At 48.8% G+C, this 24337-nt stretch overlaps 1 protein-coding gene across 3 annotated transcripts in view; it reads right to left on the bottom strand.

Annotated features, from left to right (window-relative positions):
• Positions 1–24337, bottom strand: part of LOC130869514 (uncharacterized) — a 66901-nt gene that overhangs the window by 27611 nt on the left and 14953 nt on the right. For 2 of the 3 annotated variants that reach the window (XM_057761743.1, XM_057761744.1), the window contains exons 3-6: positions 16073–16186; positions 4607–4681; positions 3086–3224; positions 787–875 (exon numbers count right to left, since the gene is read on the bottom strand). In XM_057761743.1, the coding sequence (XP_057617726.1) occupies positions 787–875; positions 3086–3224; positions 4607–4681; positions 16073–16186 (417 nt within the window). Of the gene's footprint in view, positions 1–786; positions 876–3085; positions 3225–4606; positions 4682–16072; positions 16187–20125; positions 20399–24337 lie in introns of those variants that run through there. The other variant, XM_057761745.1, reaches the window with a different exon arrangement.

The raw sequence follows: 24337 nt of genomic DNA, 5'->3' as shown, positions 1-24337 counted from the left end.
GAGCCTCAGGAAGAACAGCAAGTTCTCTTAACCACTGAGTGTTCCTCCAACCCCAACAACCATGCTCTGATAGGAAGCCTTCCTGAATTGATTACACTGTGACTTTATAGAATAAAAAAATGAGTCATTTTCTTTCTCGCCAAAACATTGCTTCCAGTGGTTGCAGTTTGAATAGAGTCTCGCATCTTAGGTACTCATTCCCTGGCTGGTGGCATCGCTGGGGAGGCTTTGGACCATTTGGGAAAGTGATATCTGGCTATTGGAAGTACGGTCCCCTAGGCATGACGGGTCCAGCTGATGTGGTCTTCCTGTTCTGCCATGATGGAGCCATCTCAGAACATGCTCCCACAGGCATGAGTGCCATGCCCTCACTGCCACAGTGGACTGAGTCACAGAAAACACACCTTCTGTTCCATTGTGTTCATTGCTTTGGTCACAGTGATGCAAGCAGTAACTGGTTGTCTTGGTAACCCAGCCCTCTCCCCAAGTTGTTCAGTCCCCTGGTTCTTCTCCTGAGATCACCAGGAATGTGGGAATCAAGTATGCTATTTTGTTGTACCTTCTTCAATGAAGTTAGATAGGGATATAAAAACACTACTTTTCATGTAATAAGAATCTAAAATTGCATGCCACGCCAACTACTTGTTCAAATGGGTATTTTACTGCTAAATAACAAAAATATGTTGAAATGTAGATGTGAAACATTTTTGAATATGAAAAAAAATTAAAAACCCAAAAACCCATTGCATCAGAAGACGCATTTTCCATCCCCAGAGGGACTCTTACCTGAGCCCCCTGGCGGCCCCCACGGTCTTGATCAGTGCTGGCTAGCCTCCTGGTTTCTGCATCTGGTGGCCAGGGCCTGGGGTTCATCACTGCAGAGAGAGATTGGAGCGTTATCAACAAGTCAAATTTGTAATTGTATAAATGTTCATTACCCTATATGCAGGAAAAGTATGACTTCATGTTGAGATTGGCTGCTTAATGTTGAAAATACAGCTCTGCCGGGCAATGGTGGTGCAAACCTTTAATCCCAGCACTCGGGAGGCAGAGGCAAGTAGATTTCTGTGAATTTGAGGCCAGTCTGTTCTACAGAGTGAATTCTATGACAGGCTCCAAAGCTACACAGAGAAACTCTGTCTCAAATCTCTCCTTACCAAAAAAACAAAAAACAAAGAAAAAGGAAAAAAGGAAATGAAGGAAGGAAGGAAGGAAGGAAGGAAGGAAGGAAGGAAGGAAGAAAGAAAGAAAGAAAGAAAGAAAGAAAGAAAGAAAGAAAGAAAGAAAGAAAGAAAAGATCCAGCTCAGTGTTGGAACAGACTGTTCCTTTGGGTATAAAACTAAAATTTACAGACTTTTCATCTATGTAAGACTCATCTTTGAATTTCAGCATTCATTTATAGAGTCAGTGTATGTAAGTGATAATAGGTATCTTTATTTATTGAACTCGGGGTGGCACTCTACACCTAGTAGAATCCCTGGCACTCGGGAAACTTAGGAAGGGCCTTCGTTCCACAGAGAGACCTTGCCTTTGAAAACTGCTTGAAGTCTAGTGCCGGGGTGGTACAGACTCCGAGCTGGGGGTGCGTCAAGACAACCTAACGAGACTCGGCCTCAAAATGGTTTTTATTGCTGTTGTTTCATTTTGTCGTTGTTTTAAATAGAGAGCTGAGGCTGTCGTTCAGTGGTAGGCTTGCCCAGCAGGCTTGCAGACCTGAGCTCAACAGAAAGCTCCAGATGCATTGAAAAGATGCCAGTGTGCGCTCTCTCTCTCTCTCTCTCTCTCTCTCTCTCTCTCTGTATGTGTGTGTGTGCGCGCATGCGTGTGTGTGTGTGTACGTGCACCCATACGTGCATGTGTGTGTGAGTGCATGCATGTGTACAGGCAATGTGAAGGCCGCAGATCTGCCTCAAACATTCCCCACCTTGCTTTGTTTTGTTCATAAGCATTTCTGTCCTCCATGGTATCAGATCCACTGGAACTGGAGTTACAGACAGTTGTGAGCTGCCATGTGGGTGCTGGGAATTGAAATCCCGTTCTCTGGAAGAACAATTAGTGCTCTCTCTACCACCCCCCCCACACACACCTTATTTTTAAGATAGGTCTCTCAGTGCCCGGGAGCTCACCAGCTCAGCCAGCCTGACTGGGCATTGATCCCTGTGGACCGTTGGTCTCCATCTCCTTGGGGCTGGGATTCTGTGCTATTTCCACCCTTGGCTTTTACATGACCTAGTCTGGAGGCTGAATCAGGCCCCCTTGCTTGTACAGCTGAGTCAACTTCCCAGCCCCCAGCCCCACACATCTCTTTTATAAAATATGGATTTATGAAATATGGAAATCATTAAGGGCCAGGAACAGCTTTGACAGCAGTCACACTTCTAAATTGACCTTGGAAATGCATTTTTTACCTTCACCCAAAGGCATTTTCAACAGTGAAAACCGTTTGTGAACTCTAACTCCTGTGAACTGTTTAAACTGCTTGCCCAAGCCACATGGCTTTCTGTGCTCATCCAGAAAGACTTACAGCCTATGGGTTTCACCAGACCTCAGTCCTGATGACAGACGGACAGACAGCTCACTATTGAAAGCTGTACCACCCTGCGTCAGTTGGTCCACCCTCAGCAAGTCTCTCCCTCCCAGGCACTGCGCACACAGACACGGGCAAAGCATCCTCCCCTCCGGCACTCCACCCGTCTGTCACATAACCGCACACTCGGTTCTTAGCAAGACGTAAACAGTGAATAGTTATCAAAACGAATTTCTTCACTTTGGTGAGAGAGGTGGGAAGCCCTGGCAAGATCCAGGGGAAAAAACTCAGTAATTCTCCTTCCCCGGGGCCGGGTTCCAGGCAGTGCCAGCTCTGCTGACTCGACAGAAAGGAAAACATTACCCACCTTAACCACTTTTCCTTCCTGGTGCTTATTTTATCACCAAAACCTTTGTCTTGTTACTAACGTTATTAGAAATCAATACAGCTTTTAAATCTTTGATCACAGCTGAAACCTAGACCACAAGTCACTTCCTAGAGCCATCTGCTAAAGGTAACAAACATTCCCAGTGTGGAGAGAAAAGAAATATACAAACACTTAAATCTTATCTTCTGGAGTTTTTCTTTAATTCCCACGCCAAGAGCTTCCTCCTGAACCAGCTTCCAGAAATCCTCATGGTCACTCATGTTCTTCAGAATCCCACTTTTGCTCAGCTCATTTTGCAACCCTGTAATCTTATTTTCAAAGAGAATGGGTATATAAATAAACACGTACTGCACACTGATGTTTCTAAAGGCAAACCCTAGGATGAGTGAAAATGGCATCCCATTTCTAAACACCAGAGTACCTTCTGGGTGACTTTGGCTTACCTCGGAGCTCAGAGTCCCTGTCACGACTGACACAGAATTAATACCACCCATCCCATGTTTGAAGTTTTCTGTCCGAAAACTCTGTGCATTCATTTGCATTTCCACAGTTAAAGGGAACAATCAGAAGGCAGGCGGTCCAATTTCTTTCTTTTTTTTAAAGGTTAATTAGTAGTAGCCAGAAGTTGACCCTAGCAGATTCTTGCGTGGGAGGAGGGCCGGTCTGGGCATCGGGAGGAAGGTCATTGCTGTCCTGTGTGACCACCATCCTCTATCCTAATTGCCACACAGGAATACGCTGTTTGCCGTAAGGCACAATACACTTGCCAATTTAGCAGAAAGGCGGCCTCAGGACTCACCCTCTCTCAAATATAATTTTGCTACATAGATACAAGGATCTGTCTCTGGCCAGATCTGACATATAGAGGAACAGCTGCCTCTAACACTTGGCTGAGGAGAGGCCTCCCAGGGTCTCAGAGACCCAGTTTGGGATAGGCGAAAGCACTCGTGCACTTAGTTGTAAGAGGTTTTTGTATGTGATCCTGAGGGAAAGGTCATTCCTCCGAAGTCTCTCTGCACCCAGAGATTAAGCCCTGCACTTCCTGAGTAGCCTTAAGTAAGTGAGTCTCTCCTGGTACCTGGCAGACACAGAGTTTAGCCTGAGTTCATGATACCTGCATAAGAGATGCCCTGCAGGGGACCAGCGCAGGCCCTCGTGCAAAACAATGTGTCCTGGGATTTCACAAACCCAAGAGTAAAATAAAATCGGCCACTCATTGCCCTCTAGCTAGGGGATTGTTCTGGTTCATCAAAATGCAGCTTGTTCCACGGACACCGTCCCCACCCGGGTCTCACTTCTGATGCAGAAATAGGAGGTCAGCTAATCTGGTTTTCTGTGGAGACTGGACAATCTCAGATTCAGGCAGTGACTCTTTAAGGGAAGACCTCTTACCCCTCTGCAGAAAATACTTAAAGACCCAGGGCTAAGGGAATCCCTGCCAACTCAAGTCTTAGAGCCAGGCTCAGAGGAATGTATAGGGTTCGGGTTTCCTGTCGTCGTCGTCCTCCCCCCCCCCCCCCCCCGCCCCGCTCCTGAGCAGGTAGGTGACAGGCGGTTGTCTCTGCTGGAGAGCCTTGTGGCAAAGGTCCACCTGGAGCGGCAGGGGACCTGGTACCGCTCTCCTGGGCCTTTGGGATGCACGGTGTGTTGCTCCTGCTCAGAGAAGCGCACACCGGGGGTCCTGTCTTACCAGGTAGGTGTTGGACCTTGGAGGGAACCGGGTTGAGGCCTTGGGCGGGAATGCTGGAGGGGCTTCGGGCTGTGCCTGCAAACAAGCGAAGAAAAGTGGTGAGCAGGGCAAGCAAGGTCCAGGAACAAAGCCGCGGGCACAGAAGTAAACAAGCAGCCACAGGAAGCCATTAAGCAGAGTGGGCGCTAATGAGCGCACCGCAGGGCCCTGCGCACCCGCCCGGCCAAAACCACCAGGGACTGCCTCTCCCGGCAATTTGGATCCCAGAGCCCTGCTGGCAGGCCATAAACCCGTTTGTAGTCTCCACCGGTTCCCCCTTTAGATTCCGCCTTCAAGTTTGTGTCGCTAGGGATGACAAGAAGGGCCCTGGGATGCTGTGATCTATTCTCGGGACCCGCAGTTGCTGGGGGCAGATGGGCTCCCAACTTCAAGGTAAAGGGCTACCGGCCTGCCTCCCACCCTCAACCTTGGCTGGCCACGGTGGGAGACCAGGGGTGTTGGGCCCACCTTCCAGAGTCTGCTGAAATTGTTTCTCGTTTTAAAGGAAGTCATTTGACTTCCCAAATGTTCCGCAAGTTGTAAAACGTGCTTCCAAGCTGCTCAAAGGACCACTGGCTTGTCTGAAATTTCATATCATCTACTCCTGGGCGTTGGGCTGGCGTTCTACGGCAGGGGTGCGTCCCGGCTTCCTGCAGGTTCTGGGGCGAGGACGTGCCGGGGGGGGGGGGGGGGGGGGGGCACCTGCCCACGTTCCAAGCATCCTGAGAGCTGCTGGTCCTCGTACCTTCTGATCCCCGCAGCAGCGACACCCAGTGGCCATCCCTGGTACCCAGCGCAACCTTACAGGTCGTTCTCCAAGTCATTTCCCCAGACCACACACAGAGGGGGGCTTAGGAATTAATTCCCCTTTCCTAGATAGCTCCGAAAGTACGTGGGAGAGCCAGCTGAGGATACGTTTCAGGCCGCTCTTAGATGTTTGTGCAGATGTTCTCTTAGCACTACCTGGAACTTGTTAGGAGGAGGTGTCATCTAAGTAGAGAGATCGTCATAAATACTTTAGTCAAATTTGAAGACCACAAATCCCTTTAAACAACTCCAGTAGGACCTGTGGTAAAGGGTGTTTCTTCCTGCTAATCAAGTCTGTTGCCCCCTGGGGTCCCAGGGTGAGTGTGTGCACACTTGCCTCCACTTTCATGGTCCTGGCAGCTCATTTTGCTCAATAAAAACAAATTCGAGTATATTTTCATTTGCATATTTCATGTGCCGTTCACTCAACATTACTACCAATTTGTAACGGAATTCCTGATACACTGACTCTAACTGAACTCAAACCTAAAACACAGGAATTTAACAATGGCTCCAAGATACGGGTTTCAGTTGGTGGAGTAGACCTTAAATCCAATCAGAAAATGGTTGGTCACTCCCGAACATCACATCTGTTCCAAGATTGCGCCCGTGGTCTTGTCTTGCCAGGGCAGTCCTTACTATAGCCCACAGGGTTCTCAGCTGCCTGAGATGAGTGGTTGCTTTTCTCCTGTCGGTATGAATAGCACCTCCCCTCCGTGACAGCCAGGAGGGATGAACCTTCCAAGTTAGTACCAGCATGATTTCTCCATGGTTTTTTAAGATGTATTTTATGAGTTTTTGCTTGCATGTATGTCTGTGGACCACATGTGTGCAGTGACCACATGTGTGCAGACCTGTGGATGTCAGAGAGACTGCCTCATTCCCTGAAGCTGGAGTTACAGTGGTGTGAGTGCTAACTGGAAGAGCGGGGTACTTTTTATTTTTTAAAAAAAGTTTTGGGGCTGGAGAGATGGCTCTGTGGTTAAGAGCACTGTCTGCTCTTCCAGAGGTCCTGAGTTCAATTCCCAGCAACCACATGGTGGCTCCAAACCATCTGTAAAGAGTTCTGGCGCCCTCCTCTGGCGTGTGGGTATAAATGGAGGCAGAAAGTTGTATACATAATAAATAATAAATCTTTAAAAAAATTTTTTTAAAAAAGTTTTTTTTTCTTAAAGATTTGTTTATTATGTATACAGTGTTCTGCCTGCTTGTATTGTCTGTAGGCCAGAAGAGGGCATCAAATCTCATAGACAGTTATGAGCCACCATGTGGTTACTGGTAATTGAACTCAGGACCTCTGGAAGAACAGTCAGTGCTCTTAACCGCTGAACCATCTCTTCAGCCCCCCAAATGGGGTGCTCTTAACCATGGACCTGTTTCTCCAGCCTCTCTCTATGTTCTATAACTCAGTATGTGGTTGGTGTCTTAAGAATAGGGTCTTACTGTCTCAATCTGGAAGATGACGGAGAGTACTGTGATAGAGGAAGGTCATTGGTTAATTAATAAAGGAACTGCTTGGCCCTGATAGGTTAGAACATAGGTGGGTGGAGTAAACAGAACAGAATGCTGGGAGGAAGAGGAAGTAAGGTAAAGATGCCTCAGACAGATGCCAGGCCACTGCTCTCCAGGGCAGACACGATGAAGCTCTGACCTAGGATGGACGTAGGCTAGAATCTTCCTGGTAAGCACACCTCATGGTGCTACATACATTAACAGAAATGGGCCAAGCAGTGTTTATATGAATACAGTTTGTGTGTTGTTATTTTGGGGCATAAGCTAGCCAGGCGGCCAGGAGCCGGGCGGCAGGAACACAGCCCGCAGCTCCTTCTACGGTACTGGCATAGCCCGAAGTGTTTGTGGGTCCGAGATCACTAGCATGGCCCATAATCTGTGGGTACAAGAACACTGGCATAGCCTGTAGTGTTTGTGGGTCCAAGAACCAATTTGAGTTATTAAATCTTTGCCATGTATAGAGTTTTTAGAGTTATTTATTTTACTTTGTTTTGCTTGCATGCATGTATGTATGTACCACGTGTATGTCTCTTGGATCTCCTAGAACTTCGGTTACAGACGGTTGTGAGCCACCATACAAATGCTGGGAACCAAAGCCAGGTCCTCGGCGAGAGCAGCATGTGCTCTTCACCTCTGAGCCGCCTCTCCAGGCCCTGCCATGTTTATTTTTTATTTGTGTGGGAACTGTTTTCAGCTTTGTGAGTAGTGTCAATTAGAGGTCCTGGGACTGCAGAGTTTTCATGCCTCTGTTTGCCAGTTCCACTTTCTCGCTCCAGGGTTTTCTGAAGCTGGTGGCTCTGGAGAAAGCAGATTGACACCTGCCCTCTGCCGCCCAGGCTCCGAAGCTTATCATAGCCTGCTGCTGTGTAACAATGTATATGGTGCTATTGCTGAGAACAAACTGGAATAGTTCTGTCTGTACACTAGTATCAATTCAGTTGCAAGAAATTTTTCACATTTACCGCTTTTACATTTCACTGGCTTTCCTAAAAGTAGGAAAGTTGTTTTCATTATAGGCCAAAATCTTTCTAATGGTCTTTGGGGAAGCCTGAAACCGTGTTCCTCAAACAGGCAAAAATTAACATCCCTTCCATCATTTAAATGAGCAAATTACCTGTGCTGTGGTGGTGCATACCTTTAATCCCAGCACTTGGGAGGCAGAGGCAGGCAGATCTTTGTGAGTTCCAGGCCAGCCTGGTCTACAGAGCGAGTTCCAGGACAGCCAGGGCAGAGAAATCCTGTCTCAAAAGCAAAACAAAACAACACACACACACACAAAAACATGTACTTTGGGGGAGCTTGCAAGATGGCTCAGTAAGTGTTTGCTGTCGAGTCTGACTGAATTTAACTCCTGGGATACACATGGTGAAAAGAGACAGCCCAATCCCCTAAATTTTCCTCTGACCTCCACTGTGAGAGAGAGAGAGAGAGAGAGAGAGAGAGAGAGAGAATGTGTGTGTACATATATGTGTGTGTGTATACAGGCAAAACACTCATGCACATATAAAAATAAATCTTTATTAGACTTAGCTCTCCTGTCTAAGATGAAAGCCCCAAGCCAAGGACTGAGCTCAGCAGAGCATGTGAGCCTGTGCAGAAGGTCTTATAGTTTTACTCCTAGTATCATCTCTCCGAAAATTAAAACCAAATTTGAAATATTAGAGTGGAAAGCAAAACAAAACACAAACCCTCCTTCTTCTTGCATCCGTATACAGCTCTGGGATCTACTTCTGTCCTTCCTTCTCCAGCCAGGCGGGACACCAGGGCCCTCAAACCCTGTTCATCTGTCAACTCAACTGGGACTTTCCCACTAATTGTGTCCCCTGTGAAATGACGGCCTGAAGTCTGTCGCTCAAAAGTCAAGTTTAAGGATGTCTTTGGGGGCAGCGCCCACCATCACTCCTTAGTATCTGGGAAGAGCCAGGAAAAGCTGACCTTCTGGTCCCATTGCTAAAGTGTGGAGTGAGAGAGAGAGCCCCATAGACTCCATGGTCCACATCTCCCCTAGTACCCCAGCACACCTCCTCCTTACATGATGCATCTCAATGAGGAAAATGAAGAGGGAGAAAGATTGAGAATGTCACTGACATAGACTAGGTGGCTAATGCCTGTGGTCCCGGCACAGAAGGCAGGAAGCAGGAGAATGAAGAGTTCCAGGCTAGCCAGGGCTGCACAGCCAGACCCCGTCTCAAAGACAAACGAACAAATTCCAGCAGGGCCTAATTAGACCAGCGAGGGATGAGAAGTCTCCACCAGATTGGGGTAAACACACCCCGTGAAAGTGCCTTCCACTCACCGCTCATTTGCAAAACAACAGATGGATTTAGTGAAAGAATTAAGCACTCTTCCAGAAAGTCCTCATCTCTGAAGCCTACCACGCAGAATATCTGGGCTGGGCTCTCACCTCCTCAGCCCACAGCCACTCCTAGACTCTCCCTGGCTTTGTTGGATAGTAAGAAGTGGAGGGGAAATATTTTCAAAGTTTGTTGGGTTTCAAAAGTGTTTTGTTTTTGCTTTACTTTGTCTTTACTATTTTCACTGTTTTGGTCAGGAGTGGAGAAAAATCAAATCCCTCAACAAGTTGTTCTAACTTTAAGTCTCCAATAGGGCTGTCTCAGAAGCAACCTGTCACCCAAACAAATCGTTCTGCCGCCTTGGAAGCATTCGCCGGCTATCTGTCAATGGGGTCTGCTAGTGTGATCAAGCTCTGGAAACAGGAGCCCCTCGAGCCCCTCTTTCCCCATACTCTCTGTGGCTGGCGTTTTCAAACAGTCATAGATGGAGCTCCCAGTAGGCGACCTACGCTTTAATAGCCACAAGCGTTTTGTTAAAGATCTTTAACATTTACTTAAGGGAACATAATTGGAAGCATACTGTATTTTAGTAATTATTTCACACACATAACACAGCCCAAACCCATAAGCATCACTTAGGTTTTACTGTAGCTCCCAGTCAAACACAAGCTCTTCCTAGCTTCTAAATTTCCTGGATAAGATATACAGCTCTCACCCAGAGCTGTGGAGGCTGATTGAGCCTCCAAGCTTATGGGGGCGGAACCGGCTGGAGGTGTGTGTGTGTGTGTGTGTGTGTGTGTGTGTGTGTGTGTTGGGGGGGCTTCACTTTAAAATGGAGATCTCCCTTTCTTTTAGGAAGGAAATCAAGGAAGTTGTTTCAAACAAAATAAACGTTCAGGATGAAGCCAGAAAGGGGTGTGAAGGGTACTCTTTGATTTCTCAACTTGTGTATTTGGGCTCAGACAACATTTTATGTGCATATTAATCAAATGTTAATCAGCCTCCTGCAAGGATGGTGGCATTTGACACCGAGTCTTCTCAACAGAAAGGTATGGGGGTATTTTAATCCCATCAAGGTGGGGGCGGTGGCAGGGGTGGGAGGCAGCTGGGAGAGCCCAGAGGAGGGAAAGGAGTTGGAGTCTGGGGACTGCCTCCGGCCTCCAGAGCCAGGGGTTCTGAGGGATGCTATCCACATCAATGGCCTTTTGGGAAGGTGTAAACTTTCTGAAGCCTCCGGGGAACTGTATTTACTTGCCCACCCTGCCCCAGTAGGGGTTCACAAACTCGAGTGTGCTCCTAAGGGTGAGCTTGAGGGATTCAGCCTGGGACCCGGCAGCAGCAGGGGTCCCTGCTAGGAAAGAGCCACAGTGGAGACGGGGTGCCCAAGCCTACTGTTCTCTCAGACGTGCAGGGTCTTCATTGTTCCTAACAGGGAGCCCAGACTGGAGCTGCTACTGGGGCCCTTGGTCCCACACAAGGAATCAGCAGACAGCTGTACACCTTCCACGTGATCAAGGGCTAATTTCCAGAACATAGGACTCAACATCTCATTAGCAATCTGGGGCTGGAGAGATGGCTCGGAGGTTAAGAACACTGGCTGCTCCTCCGAGAGGACCTGGGTTCAATTCCCAGAACCCATGTGGCAGCTCACAACTGTCTATAACTGTGGGAACAGTTGATTGGGCAGATCTGGGAGTGTGGCTCAGTGGTGGTAGAGCGCTAACCTAGAATACATTTTTTCCAGGTTCGCTTTCAACGCTGCCCACGCTAGCTCACTGCCAAGTCCTTTCTTCCTGCCCCTGTCTGTGTTCTCCTCTCCCTCAGCGCTGTGCAGTCTTCACTGTGAAGCTTTATAATAATTTCCGTGTTGAAAGCAGGCAGACCACCTCCTGCTGCCTCAGACTTCCTCTTCAAAACGGGCTTGGTCTCGTTAGCCCTGTACATTTTGGAATACTCTCTAATTCCACCTACAGAATGGCTGGCTGGCATCGCGCCTGTCTAGGCAGAGCAGACATCTTCTCTACCTTAGCTTTGGTGTCGGCCTGGTGGTGCTGCTGTGATGAATCTCCACAGACCAGACACAAACTTATTTGTATTGCTTACACCTTGGCCCAAAGTCAAGGTGTGAACCTAAGGAAAACTGCCCTCTGCTTCCAAGATGGTTTCTTGGTGTTATGCCCTCTCAGGAGCTGTGTCCATGGTAACAGGGGGGGAAGAGCACCCTCACCCCCTCAAGCCCTTTATAAAGTTGTCAATCTCATTTTCCAGGCCAGAGCTGTCAATTAAGCAACTTCTTACATGCCCGACTCTTACTGAATACTCTGACCCAGCAAGTAAGCTTCCGCCGATGAACTTGGCTATCCTTCTGATTACTGCGGCATCTCTTCCCTTTTGCTCGGACTTTGGTTTCTCCCATTCGCCTCCTGTAGCTTTCAGCACACAGGATCCTGTGCACTTTTTCTGGGTTTGTAACTAAGGATTTTGTTTGTAAGTTGCAGATGAAACATTTTTATTCTTCAGTCTCTGTGGCTTTTGGTTCTGTGCTTTATTGATTGAGCTAGTGATCCACTGAATAAGAATGATGAGAATGGGCATTTGTGCTCCGTTCGCAACATTTGAGGAAACACACTTAGGCCTTGACCATCAATGTAAAATTCTTTTTTGGGGGAGGAGGGTGTTGAGACAGGGTCTTCATAAGAGGTTGAAAGATAGGTTGTCGGGATGGAGAGATGGCTCAGAGATTAAGAGAACCGACTGCTGTTCCAGAGGTCCTGAGTTCAATTCCAGCAACCACATGATGGCTCACAACCATCTATAATGACAGAACACTATATACATAATAAATAAATTTTAAAAAAAGAAAGATAGGCTGTCTTGGAACTTACTGTGTAGACCAGGCTGGCCTCGAACTCACAGAAATCCCCCTGCCTCCTCTTTGGGCACCAGACATGCAGGTGGTGTACAGACATGCACATAGACACAACACCCAGAAACAGAAAATAAAAATAAATCTTATAAAAAGGAGATTATGACCTCCCTTCTGTCTTAATTTCCCACTCCTTTCCAGAGGGCATTCCCACGGGGTTCGGGAATCTGGCTATAGAGTTCTTTCCTTTCCATACTTGGGAAATACTGTGTCTTCCTTTAGCCGAGCCCCTTCTCCTCCACCATGCTTCCTGCAGGTTCCTGTTTTCATGAGTTCCCGGTTTCTTTCTTTGTTGCTTCTTTTTCTGTGGCCATGAGCACACATCATGAAGGGTTCATTTGGGCCGACAGTTCCAGAGGGAGAGTCCAGCATGGTGGGGAGGCACAGCAACAGCGGCAGGCATCATGGTCAGAGCTAGAAACTGAGAGGTCACATCTTCACAACATGAGACAGAGAGAAAACCAGAAGTAGGGCAAAGGTATGTACTCTCAAATTTTATCTTCGGGATGATGTGCTTTCTCCAGCAAGGCTGCGCCCCTCATAGCCTCCTCAGACGCCACCACCACCTGGGCTCCACACCTTCAAACACACGGTTTCCCACTCAGATCACCCCAGTCAGAGTCCTCTCTCAAATACACGTGAGTATATTCCTGTTTCTCCACGGATATTGTCCGGGCTGCTGTACCCTGCTCTCCCCGGACACAAGGCTGGCTGAGCACAGTCCAAGAATGGAGAGAATTATGAGGAGGATTATGAGTGCTTAGGTGTAAGCTCTGAGAAGACAAGAGTCTTGTGACCTCATTTTCTTCAAAACACAAGCTTATTCTCAGAATGTGCTTTCATGCCCCTCCCAGGTGTAGCAGACGGGAGTGAGTTCATGACAACTGGCTATTCTCATCTGTTCAGATGTCACCACGGAAGAACGTGTTTTTCCGCATGCAGCCTGTCCTCGTGATTGTCCCCTTTGCTCGGGGGACTCTTCTTCTCCCTTGGAGGATAAACTGACTGATGCTCTGAATAAAGGCTATTGCATGAGACTTTAGTCCGCCTCATTTCTAGGCCCCACTCTCCCAGGCTCACACTGCCACCTAGAGTGGCAACCCCAGGCTCTAGAGAAGCCCTCATGTCTGCTCGCGGTTTCACCATCCAGCCTGCAAGGGATGACACTTTAGTGACCGTCCATCCTGTGCCCTTACAGAGAATGCCATCATTAGCAACCCTGTCTCGAGGTCATTTTGTCCCTGTGCCAACAGCAACTGTAGCAGTGAGGTTGCTGGGCTGGAGGCTATGGTGGCTGTTGTTTTATTCCTGTGGCTCATTAGACTGCAGTCCTGTCCCCAGCCTGAGCATCCCTCAGAGGGACCTCCTGGGTGAGATGGGGCAAGCTGTACAGTTTTCCACCCTGGGCCAGGTCTTTAAATTGTTCCTCCTGTATTTTCATTTTTAAAAATGTTATGCATATGAGTGTCATTCTGACTTTTACGTCAATTTGACACAAACTAGGCTCGTTTTGGGAAGAAATCTTAACCGAGAAAACGTCCCCATCAGATTGGCCTGTGGGCAAGACTCGAGTGCGTTTTCTTGATTGATGACTGATGGAGGCAGTGCCACCGCTGGGCTGGTGGTCCCGGGCGCTATAAGAAAGGGTGAACAAGTCGTGGGACTCGAGGCCCTAAGCAGCACCGCTCTGTGACATTTGCTCTAGTTTCTGCATCTAGGTTCCGGCTTTGATTTCCTGCGGCGACTTCCCTACATGATGGAGTGCAAGATGAAATGAACCCCGTTCCTCCCCGAGATGTTTGGGCCACAGCAATAAGAACCCCCTGAAAAGGTGTTTTGCCTGCATATATATCTGTGTGCCCACCTGCATTGCTGGAGGTAGCAGAGACAAAAAGAGAGGGTGCCAGAGCCCCTGGAACTGGAGTTAAAGATGGTTGTGAGGCACCATGTGGGTGCTGGGACTCAAGCCCAAGTCCTCTGGAAGAGCAGCAAGTCCTCTTAACTGCTGAGCCATCGCTCTAGCCCTGCTTCTCTTTATTAAATATTAAATGCATGTGTTCATGTTTGTGTGCATGCAATTCAATGGTATGCATGCATATATGTGGGGGCCAGAGGTAGAATGAGTGTATAGACAGTTGTAAGCTGCCATGTGGGTGCTTGGAATTGAACTTGGGTTCTCTGGAAGAGCAGCCAGTGCTCTTAACTGCTGGGCCATCTCTCTAGCCCCCAGACCCCACATTCTTACACTTGCGAAGACCATGCTCTACCCCGAGCTATCCCCACAGCCTAAAGAGTAAATTTTTAAAATAGAGGGCTACTTTATTTTAAAGCTCACATGCATAGTTCACCATATCCACTATGGAAGCTTGGCTTCTGTCTGGCAATTTTTAAAAATGTCTTCTTGGTCTTTGTGTGTGTGCTCATGTGTGGGGCTTCCAGGAGCTGTGAGTTGGGCATGTAGTGCTGGAGACCAAATCTATAATCTTTATAGTACCAACACTAGGAGGCTTTATGGTTTGTTTTTAAATCTCTCTTTAGAATTCTTTAATCTGTGAATAAAAAACAAAGTGGGCATTTTCTTCATTATACTTAATTAGAAATCTAGTTAGCTGTGAAATACAGAAAACTGGAACCTCCGGTGACTGTGCCCAGAGGTTCCAAATGTTTCAGGTACCAAGAGGATCAAATGGTTTCCTTCCTTCCTGTGTGATATCTTTCCCTGCCAGTAACACCAGTGCAGTTCCTAAGGCTCCTGGGATGGCTCAATGTTTCCATTTCTTTCTTTCTTTCGTTCTTTCTTTTTTTTTTTTTTTTTTTTTTTGGTTTTTCGAGACAGGGTTTCTCTGTGGCTTTGGAGCCTGTCCTGGAACTAGCTCTGTAGACCAGGCTGGTCTCGAACTCACAGAGATCTGCCTGCCTCTGCCTCCCGAGTGCTGAAATTAATGTTTCCATTTCTTTCTGTCTTTCCCAGCCTCATTCTTCTGGCTACACCGGCGCCTGGGTCCCCAAGTGTTTCGACTAAGGGAGCTCAGAGCGGGCACCCAGGAAGTACTGCTTCACGGGTGTATCACCAGCCCAGCAGAGGAGGGAAGCAGTACTTCCCGGGCCTAATGGAGAGACTCCCCAACCCCGCAACCCCGCATGCCTATCAGTATCCCTGTGTCCTCCAGCTGGGGTGCTGCCCGACATCTCCAGCAGCCTCTACTAATGTTACACTGTATCCTCGCCTCAGTGGCCGCCAGCCTCCTTCAAAGAAATTAACTTCCTTCTACAAAGTCTTCCCAAACTGCCTGCCTGGCCAGCTCTCCCTCATTAGCGGGGATCCTGAGGTGTGGGAAGGGTCCTCCTACTCAGAACCCCGGCCTCGGTGTGCACCTGAGGTAGACAAAATCTCTCTCCTACACATCTCAAGTTTCTGCATTTTGGAACTCGAGGGTGAATTCACAGTACACAGGAAGATTTTCGTCGTTTTTTCCTTGGTGTCGAGGTTGCTGGAGTGGAGGTGAGGGAAGCTTTTGGGTCCTGGTTGGAGTCAAGTGTTTTCTCTCCCTTCAGATACGCTACTTCCTCTGTGCTCCACCAGAGGGCGCCTAGAACAAGGAGCCTTTGTTCATGGACTTGCCATATAATTCCGTTGGGTGCATTTTAATTCACCATGCGACCCTGGATGACGGAATGGGAGTGACTTAAAACAAAACAAAACTTTGTTACAGTTTTATGTTCTCGCAGTTCTAATCCTCTAGAGCTTCTCGCTGGTGTTCCGATCGCACAGCGCTCTGTCCTGCCGCTCGTGGTTACAGAACCGGAATATGAACCGAGACATTAAACAGAGGAAGATCAGTGACGACACTGACTCTCTTTGTTCACAATAACACAAACAGTGGTTACCTGTTCCGGCAAGATCTGCTGCGCTGCCTTCCCTGTGTCCTCAATTTGGGCGCGATTGTCTCTGCTTTTCTTTCCTTTGGCTTTTTTGAATGGTCTCTCAAGATCTGGGACGCTCTGAGTCACAAAAGAATTCGTATTAAATTTTGGATTAGAACTTCTTTTCATACAGCTAGACATTGTTTTATACTGTGGCGTTCTGGACACTTAGCTTGCCCGTGCCTACATGCGCCCCCAGAGAAAAAGATGCAGGAACAATTCTGGAAGCAGTTAGGAACATGGGAACAGCAGCTCCTTGATGCTGCAAACTGGCCGTCTTCCCGTGCTGGCTCAGGCACAGGATGGGCACACAACAGGAGCTGTTAAAGAAGGTGAGGAAGTGGGCAAGACAACTCCGAGCTTCCTGAGTGCCGCTGGAAAGGGAATTGCTTTTCTAAGCACAACAGCAACAGAAGCGGCCTGGCTCTGGCTGATGCCTCCAGCCCAGCCCCCTCCTTCTAAGCATGCTCCTTCTGTTTCTTGGCTTTGTGGTCCTAGCAGCAAGCGATGCTCTGATTTTTGTAGCCCAGCAACGGGACTAAGGGGTGCCGGATGGTGGGAGGAAGTCCTGGCAGGTGGTTTGTCAAAGACCCTGGCGATGGAGGCAGAGCATTCTGAGTTGGGGCTTCTGTAGGAGACCAGCAACCATCACAGACAGCTATCACAGGGCCCCAGAAAGACAGTCTTGATGATTCATCCTTACCCCTCCTCTCTTTCTCCACAACCACCTATATCACATGGTCTTGAAGGATGTTCTCTGATGAACAAGCTGGAGTAGGAGCTGGTTAGAAGGCTCAGAGGTTAAGAGCGGGTATGCTCATTCAGAGGACCCAGCACCCATGGAGGGCAGCTGACAACCACCTGTAACTCCAGCTCCAGAGTTATCCGATGACTTTTGACCTCTGTCTACGTGCACATGAATATACCACACACAGAGTTACACGTATACACATATTTAAAAATAGTTTTTAGGGGCTGGAGAGATGGTTCAGTGGTTAAGAACTGACTGCTCTTCCAGAGGACTTGGGTTCAATTACCAGCACGCACATAGCAGCTTACAACTGTCTGTAACTCCAGGATCTGACACCCTCACACAGACTTATATTCAGGCAAAACACCAGTGCACATAAAATAAGTTGAAAATAGTTTTTAAGTTGAGGCATTTACTTCCTATACTCAAAGCGCACCCCTTTAAAGCCTATGATTCACTGGGCCTCAGTGGGGGCTCTGCAGAGCTGTGCAGTGGTCACTGTAGTCGAGTTCTGAAGGTTTTCATCGCCCCAGGAAGAACCGTGTTCGTCAGCAGTCACACCGCCCCCCTTCTCCAACACCTGCAGCCTCATCCACTCTCAGGCTCTAGAGTTCCAAGTTCAGTCATGATCCCCAATAGTCACAAGTTAAAGCCCCCACCTTCCTCAGCACCTCAGAATATGACTACATTTGGAGGCCTTGGAAGAAGTGACTGAGCTAAGCGAGTTCACAGAGTGAGCCCTGATCTAACCCTATGCCCTCGTGAGAGGAAACCGGGCTTCACAAGGTAACGTGTGAGGATGATCAGGTGAGGATGCCATGGGGCATGGGCCAACGGCAAAGGGAGCGGCCGGGGAGCAACGGGCAGCATGGTATCAGATGAAGGGAGAGGCCTCCATCCTCCGTGCCCTTCTGCTCTCTCTCACTCAGCAGGGGTGCAGCTGACCATAAACTGAGCTTCACCCAAATAAATCTGTGCTGTCTTATCTCCTTGGGTACTTTGTCGTAGCAGTGAAACCTTAAGGCACTACCTGTCTCTCGGAATCACTGGGAGACTAAGATAAGCAAAGTCAGAACTCTTCTGTAACTCCAAAATGCCACACGGAAGATGGGCACCTGCAAGATGAGCGACAAAGGCTGAGGTATTGCACACGGAAGGGGAAGTGCGTTGGCGTGTCTTCTGTCAGCCTGACACAGTTGGAGTTATCTAGAAGGAGGGAACTTTAATTGAGAACATGCCTCCATAAGATCCGGCTATAAAGCATTTTCTTAATTAATGATGGATGCAGGAAGACCCGGTGCATTGTGGGTGGTACCATCCCTGGGCTGGTGGGCCTGCGTTCTATTAGAAAACAGACCTCCAGCTCCTGCCCTGTTCGGGTTCCTCCCTGACTTCCTTCAACGATGAACCACAATATGGAAGGATAAGCCGAGAAAACCCTTCCTTCCCCAAATTGCTTTTTGGCCACGGTGTTTCATTGCAGCAATAGAAACCCTAAGTAAACAATAGCAGAAACACTCAACTAAAGTTTCTTTCCTTAGGTTCATTTATTTGGGACTGGAGAGATAGCTCAGTCACTAAAGATTAGGCTCACAACCAAAAATACTAGATTTACTTTATGCGTGTGAGTGTTTGTCTGCACACGTCTGTGCACTGCATGTGCCCGACGGTAGACTATCTGTGTGTCTCACAGCAGAGTCAAGACTGTAGCCATGCCAACTGTGCCCTCACTCCTAACTCCTAACTCACGCCAATGACAAGTTCACAGTCAAACTCAAAATCAAATTTTGTGATTCTCTCTAGAGTGTAGTTTCTTTAACTTTCTCTAACTTTTATGTGAACTTCTTGATTCGCTTCGGTCACCCCTAAATCTTTGTCCTTTGTTTGTTTGGGACAGGGTTTTACTATGTCGTCCTTGAACTTAAACAAGTCTCCTGAACTGAATGCCAGGATTCTAAGTGTGCACTGCTGTATGCAGCTCTCTCTCAATCTTGTCCATAAAGTCTGATGTCTTAGTGGGACTCAGGAAAACGGGTTGACTTAGTGTCCTGGCCTCAAACAGGATTTAACTTAAGAGTCAGAAGTAACTACGTCCCAATTCTTTCCCCACACTCTTTATCCTTAATCTCTTCCAAGACTTCATGCCAGGCTGTGGTAGTGCCCCTGCTTTGCAGGCACGAGCCCATTTCTGGGCACCCATTTCTCCTCTAACAAAGAGGCGAGGAGAGAAAAGGAGGAGCGGGAGGGGTATGTGTGTGTGTGGTGACCCACGGAAGTGATTCCACTTTTATCCTGACTAAAGGTCAGAGGGTTCTAGCTCACCGTTGCGCTAGGCTAATACAACAGGGTGCTTGACCTAGGGCGTGGCTAACAGGACGTCTTGCCCAAACAAAAAGATGCCTCCATCAAAGGTGTGGCTCTGCAGGAGTCCTTACTTAGGTGGTTACCAGGTGTCTTTGTGATGTTGGGAGGAAGTCACGCTTGCTTGTTCTTGTATCATTGGTAAAGACCTCTTTCGCCCTCCCCTCCTGGTTGGGGTATAAAAGGACGGTGGAAAAATAAACTCGAGGCTTCCTTCAGTATTGCCTGGAGCCCCTCCTAAAGCTACCCTGTGTCTCTGTCTGCAAACCCCGAAAGGTCTTGTTACTGTCTGTAGCACCCATGCTGCTACAAGATGGTACGCGAGCCGGGAGCCAGGCTTGAGACTTAAAAACACGTGGACAGAGACAGACAGAGAGACAGAGACACAGACAAGGGTCATCCTTGATACAAGAACGCCAATGCCCAGTTTATTGTGCTCAGGGGAAGCTTATATAGGGATCCTTAACCACGTCCAGCTCTCGGGATCTTTCAGCTGTAGGTCTCCTCAGCCCGCCATCAGGGTCTCATGCTCAGAGCAGCTGCAGGCAAAAAAAGTCAAGGGGCCAGGGATCTGCAGCTTCCAACGTCTGTCTATTTCTTTTGTGCCTGTTTTGTTTTGTTTTTTCCTGACTAACATTTCTAACCCCCACGCCCCTGCCCTGGAATGTTGGACCCTGACGGGAAGGGAGGAAGGGAACGTGATGGATCTGTGTTAGCCAACTGGAGCTTGGTTGTTCTCTTTTCAATGTTATTAAGATCTACAAAATGCTCCTCCTTGGGGTGTCGGCCCATCACTGAGGAAGGCAAGCAGCTGTGAGCCTGTGGCTGTGGGACTGAAGGAAGGACATCACACCTGCCTCATTTTGGTGCTCCTAGAAGCATGACACCAGCTAACACTTCCTCACCTTTGGGGTTGGGAAGGAGGGGAGAGGGGCTGAGCCATCCCTTGTCAGGTACAGGAACATGAATGGCCATCCCAAACTGTGAAACCACTGGGGTCATGTGATCAAGCGGGCACGGCCAGCAGAATATTTTATATAATCGAAGAGAAAATAATGTGCTATGTTCTGTATAATATGGAAAGGTCGCATTTACATAGTGAGAGTAAGCATTGTCTCGTTGAGCTTTTGCTTTAGATGCGCGTGCGTGCGTGCACACACACACACACACACACTCACACTCACACACACACACAGGATCACCATGTACATACATTTTGTCCTGGGGGTTGGGTGGTCACCGACAAGATCAGATCGGCATCCTGCTAGGGGGAAAGGAAGAAAACCAGGAAGAGAAGTGGAAGCATGGATGAGCAGGTGGTGGGGGACCCCCAACTTCACAGCGCATTAGTGTAGCCTGGTGTTAATTAGCTTTGGAAACAAAGCAAGCACAGGGGCGGGGAGCAGAAAGAGCCTGCAGGGCTGAGCAGAGGCTGTGTCAGGTGACACCATGAGGGTGAGCTGATGAGGAGACAGCCATACCAAGGAAGGGGCAGGCCCCAGACGTCTGGCCCCATTTTCTCTTGAATCCAGTGTCTCTGGCGACCCTGAGCAGGAGGGGAAGTGCCAGCCCTGCAGAGGCCAAGGCAGTATCAACGTCATCTGTAGTGTGCTGTACTAGGATGCAGCCTCCCAGGAGAGGCCTGCTGCTGTGTTGCCATAGCAACATCTTCCCTGCCATGGCCCTGTCACTATTATCTCATCATGCCGCTTCCTTTGGCTGTGAAAACTGGTTGCCAGGCAGGGCCCCTGCAAACCTTCAGTTGTCACCACCGCCTCCACAGGGCAGAAAGGATCCGGGCATGGCTACAAGGGCCTAACGACCTGTAGGTCTTCTTTCCCCTTGTATCAAAGAGAGTGGTCCAGAGACCCAGGAGGAGGCAAGGCAGACACAATCCTGCTTCCTCAGGGACAGCAGGAACTTGGATCGGGGCCCAGCAGTAGATTCAAACCAGATCTCCGCGACTCAGTGATGGGGAAACGAGACAAAGGAAGAGGACCGCTCTTCTTTGACTTAAGGGCAGCAAAAAGAACAAAGGCCACCCAGCACCCCGGATTCAGCTGGGGACACTAGAACAGCGAAAGGGTCTGGCTCTTGGAGCCAGGTCTGGCTTTCGGAGCCGGGTCTGGCTTTCATCCGTTCCCTGCTTCATCTCCATGACGAACGTGCATGCTGATGCGTCCAGTCGCCGGGGAGAGAAACTTATACTCTTAAAGCAAAAGCAGCAAATGAAAATGTCTAAGGAAAGCAAGGGCCGCAGCCGCGCTGCGCCAGGCGCCAGGCCCGTGCGTGGGTGCTGCATCCATTACACCTTCCTCCCACTGAATACTGACCCTTCTGTTGCAGGGTCTTTGAGTGTGGCAGCTTGTTTCTCGGCTCAGGTGGGCTGAACGCAAGGAACTAGGGCCCTGGAAAGGCGATGGCTGCCCAAGTCACGCTGATCCAGGGTGGTCACCTCATGATGTGCACTGAATGGCACACATACATGCAGGGAAAATACTGATACGCATAAAAATATTTTTTTTCAAAAAAAGAATACCTAAGACTGCTGGATGTGGTGGCTTTTAACCCCAAAACTCGGGCGACAAAGCAGGCAGGTCTCTGTGAGTTCAAGGCCAGTTCGATGAGCAAGAATAGTAGAAGATCCAGCAGAAGTGTTCTGAGGCAGAGCAGCAGGTCCCTACAAGGGAGGAGGCTGGAGAAATGAACTGCCCTGTGCACGTGTCTGGATAGGAGAATGATGAAGTAGGAGCACCCAGGGCTCAGGAAAGTCCTACCAAGAAGTTTCGAGAGGGAGGAGGAGTCAGGACGTGAGGAGAGTGCGGGCTGACAGGCTGAGGCCGGGTCAGCGCTATCTGGGTGAATCTGGGCCTTTTAAAAAATCTGAGCTAAAGCCGGGCGTGGTGGCACACGCCTTTAATCCCAGCACTCGGGAGGCAGAGGCAGGCGGATCTCGAGGAGTTCCAGGCCAGCCTGGTCTACAAGAGCTAGTTCCGGGACAGGCACAAAAAAAAAAAAAAAAAAAAAATCTGAGCTAAGTCAGGTGGTGGTGGCACACAGCTTTATTCCCAGCACTCAGGAGGCAGAGGCAGGCAGACCTCTGAGTGTGAGGCCAGCCTGGTCTACAGAGTGAGCTCCAAGACAGCCAGGGCAGAAACAGAGAAACCCTATCTTGGAAAACAAACAACAACAACAAAATCCACATGCGCTAAAATTACAGAGAATGTACTCACCCAGACTCTGTGCCCTCAAGGCCTAGTCCAGTTCTCCTGTGCAGGAGAAGGGTTTCTAAGTGAAGTGTACGGCTTCTGAGCTAATTACACAGTGTTTGGGATATAGCTCTTGTACTCCCTGTCTGTGTGGAGCTCACTGGGAAAGTGGCTCCCAGTTTGCAGTGTCTTCCCCTGGGATAAGCTCAAGGCTTCTGCGTGGAACTCACCAAGAGACTGCTCTGCCAGCTCACATGGGTTTTCCTTGCTGGGGTCCTCTTACCCGTATGTGACTGCCAGAAAGCAAGGCTGCCTTCTGTGGATCCCTGGAGGCCAGGGACTCTTCACGACAGGCGTCAGACTAGCAATCAGAAAAGGGGCCGGGAGATAGCACAGAGGGCAAAGGGCTCACAGCACAAGCGCCAGGACCTGAGTTCGAGCCCCAGAACCCACGTTACAACGACTGGATGCAGAGGTATGGACTATAATCCCACAACTGGGAAGGCAGGGATAGGCAGATCCCAGAACAGCAGTGTTCAGCCAACCTGCTCTCCTCAGCAAGCATCAGGCCAATGAGAAGGAGACTTTCAAAATAACAGCAAAAACAAGTTGAATGAACAGTGTTGGAGATTGTCATCTGACAGCCACATATACCCATATACATATGGCGATGCATGCGTACACACACACACACACACACACACACACACGGCAAAATAAGCTGTTATTGAGAAGATAAAAACGGTAGCCAGCAGTTTGTATTCATAAACTGAAAAGGAAAATAACAGCAAGATTCTACTGCAGACCTTTAAGAAGAGCTAAAACGGGGCTGGAAGAATGGGGTTCAGCAGTGGAGCGCACCTGCTGCTCTTGCAAAGGACCTACATTCAATTTCGGCACCTACATGGCTGCACTCAGCAGTCTGCAACTCCAGTTTCATGGGTTTAGGCACCCTCTTCTGGTCTTCAAACGCATTGCATGCACATGGTGCACATACATGCAGGGAAGCCACTCATACACACACACACACACACACACACACACAGAGCTAAGACTGCTGGGTGTGGTGGCACACACCTTTAATGCCAGCACTCAGGAAACAGACAGGCAGATCTTTGTGTGTTCAAGGGCAGCTTGCTCTACATAATAAGTTCCAGGCAGCTAGGCTTCATAGTGAGACCCCATCTTAAAAAGAAACAGCAAGGACCAAACTGTGGCACTAGTGGCAGCTGGGCGGCCATGGTCTACCTTTCACTTGCTAACGGGAATGCCATGGGTGTGACCACTCATCCATGTGACCACACCACAGTCTCCTTAATAGTTGGCTTATGGTGAGATCCCTCTTTCACTCAAGGGACTTGTCCAAGTGGTATCCCACGTGCACAGCGCCTGGACCAGTGAGCACACTCACTCCATTTGAACAGCCCTGACTGGAAACATCCACACATCTGTCATGGTGTGACCTGACAACCAAACCTCAGCTCTGAGGGACTGGACGGAACTGAAACTTCCATCCACACAGACTGCTCAGAGATGAAGCCGGACACCACACGCTCCGACGACATCAGCTCTCCAAGACCAAGGTGACAGGGCATCCAAATGGGAGGGTTTTTCATATAGAGAACTCGAGACAATGCAAATTAATCTACAGTGAGAAAAAAGTCACGTGGAGGTTGCTCTAGGGTGGGACTGAAAGAAGCAGGAAGGGACCTAGAGGGACCTGGGGATGCGGGTGGAGGTGTGCTCACCGTTTCAGCATGGGGGCACCCCCCTGTTAAAATGTGTCACACTCCAGGCCTGGGGTGCACAATTTTTGTATGATGTGGCAGTCTAGAAAGACTATTAAAATCAACAAAAGTCCCTCTTTGCTTATGCAGGCTCCACACCGCTGTCAACTGCCCTCTCCCT

This window comes from Chionomys nivalis, chromosome 2 (assembly GCF_950005125.1).
Source record: "Chionomys nivalis chromosome 2, mChiNiv1.1, whole genome shotgun sequence".
NCBI classification, from domain to species: domain Eukaryota; kingdom Metazoa; phylum Chordata; class Mammalia; order Rodentia; family Cricetidae; genus Chionomys; species Chionomys nivalis.
This window is presented reverse-complemented; position numbering and strand designations above follow the sequence as displayed.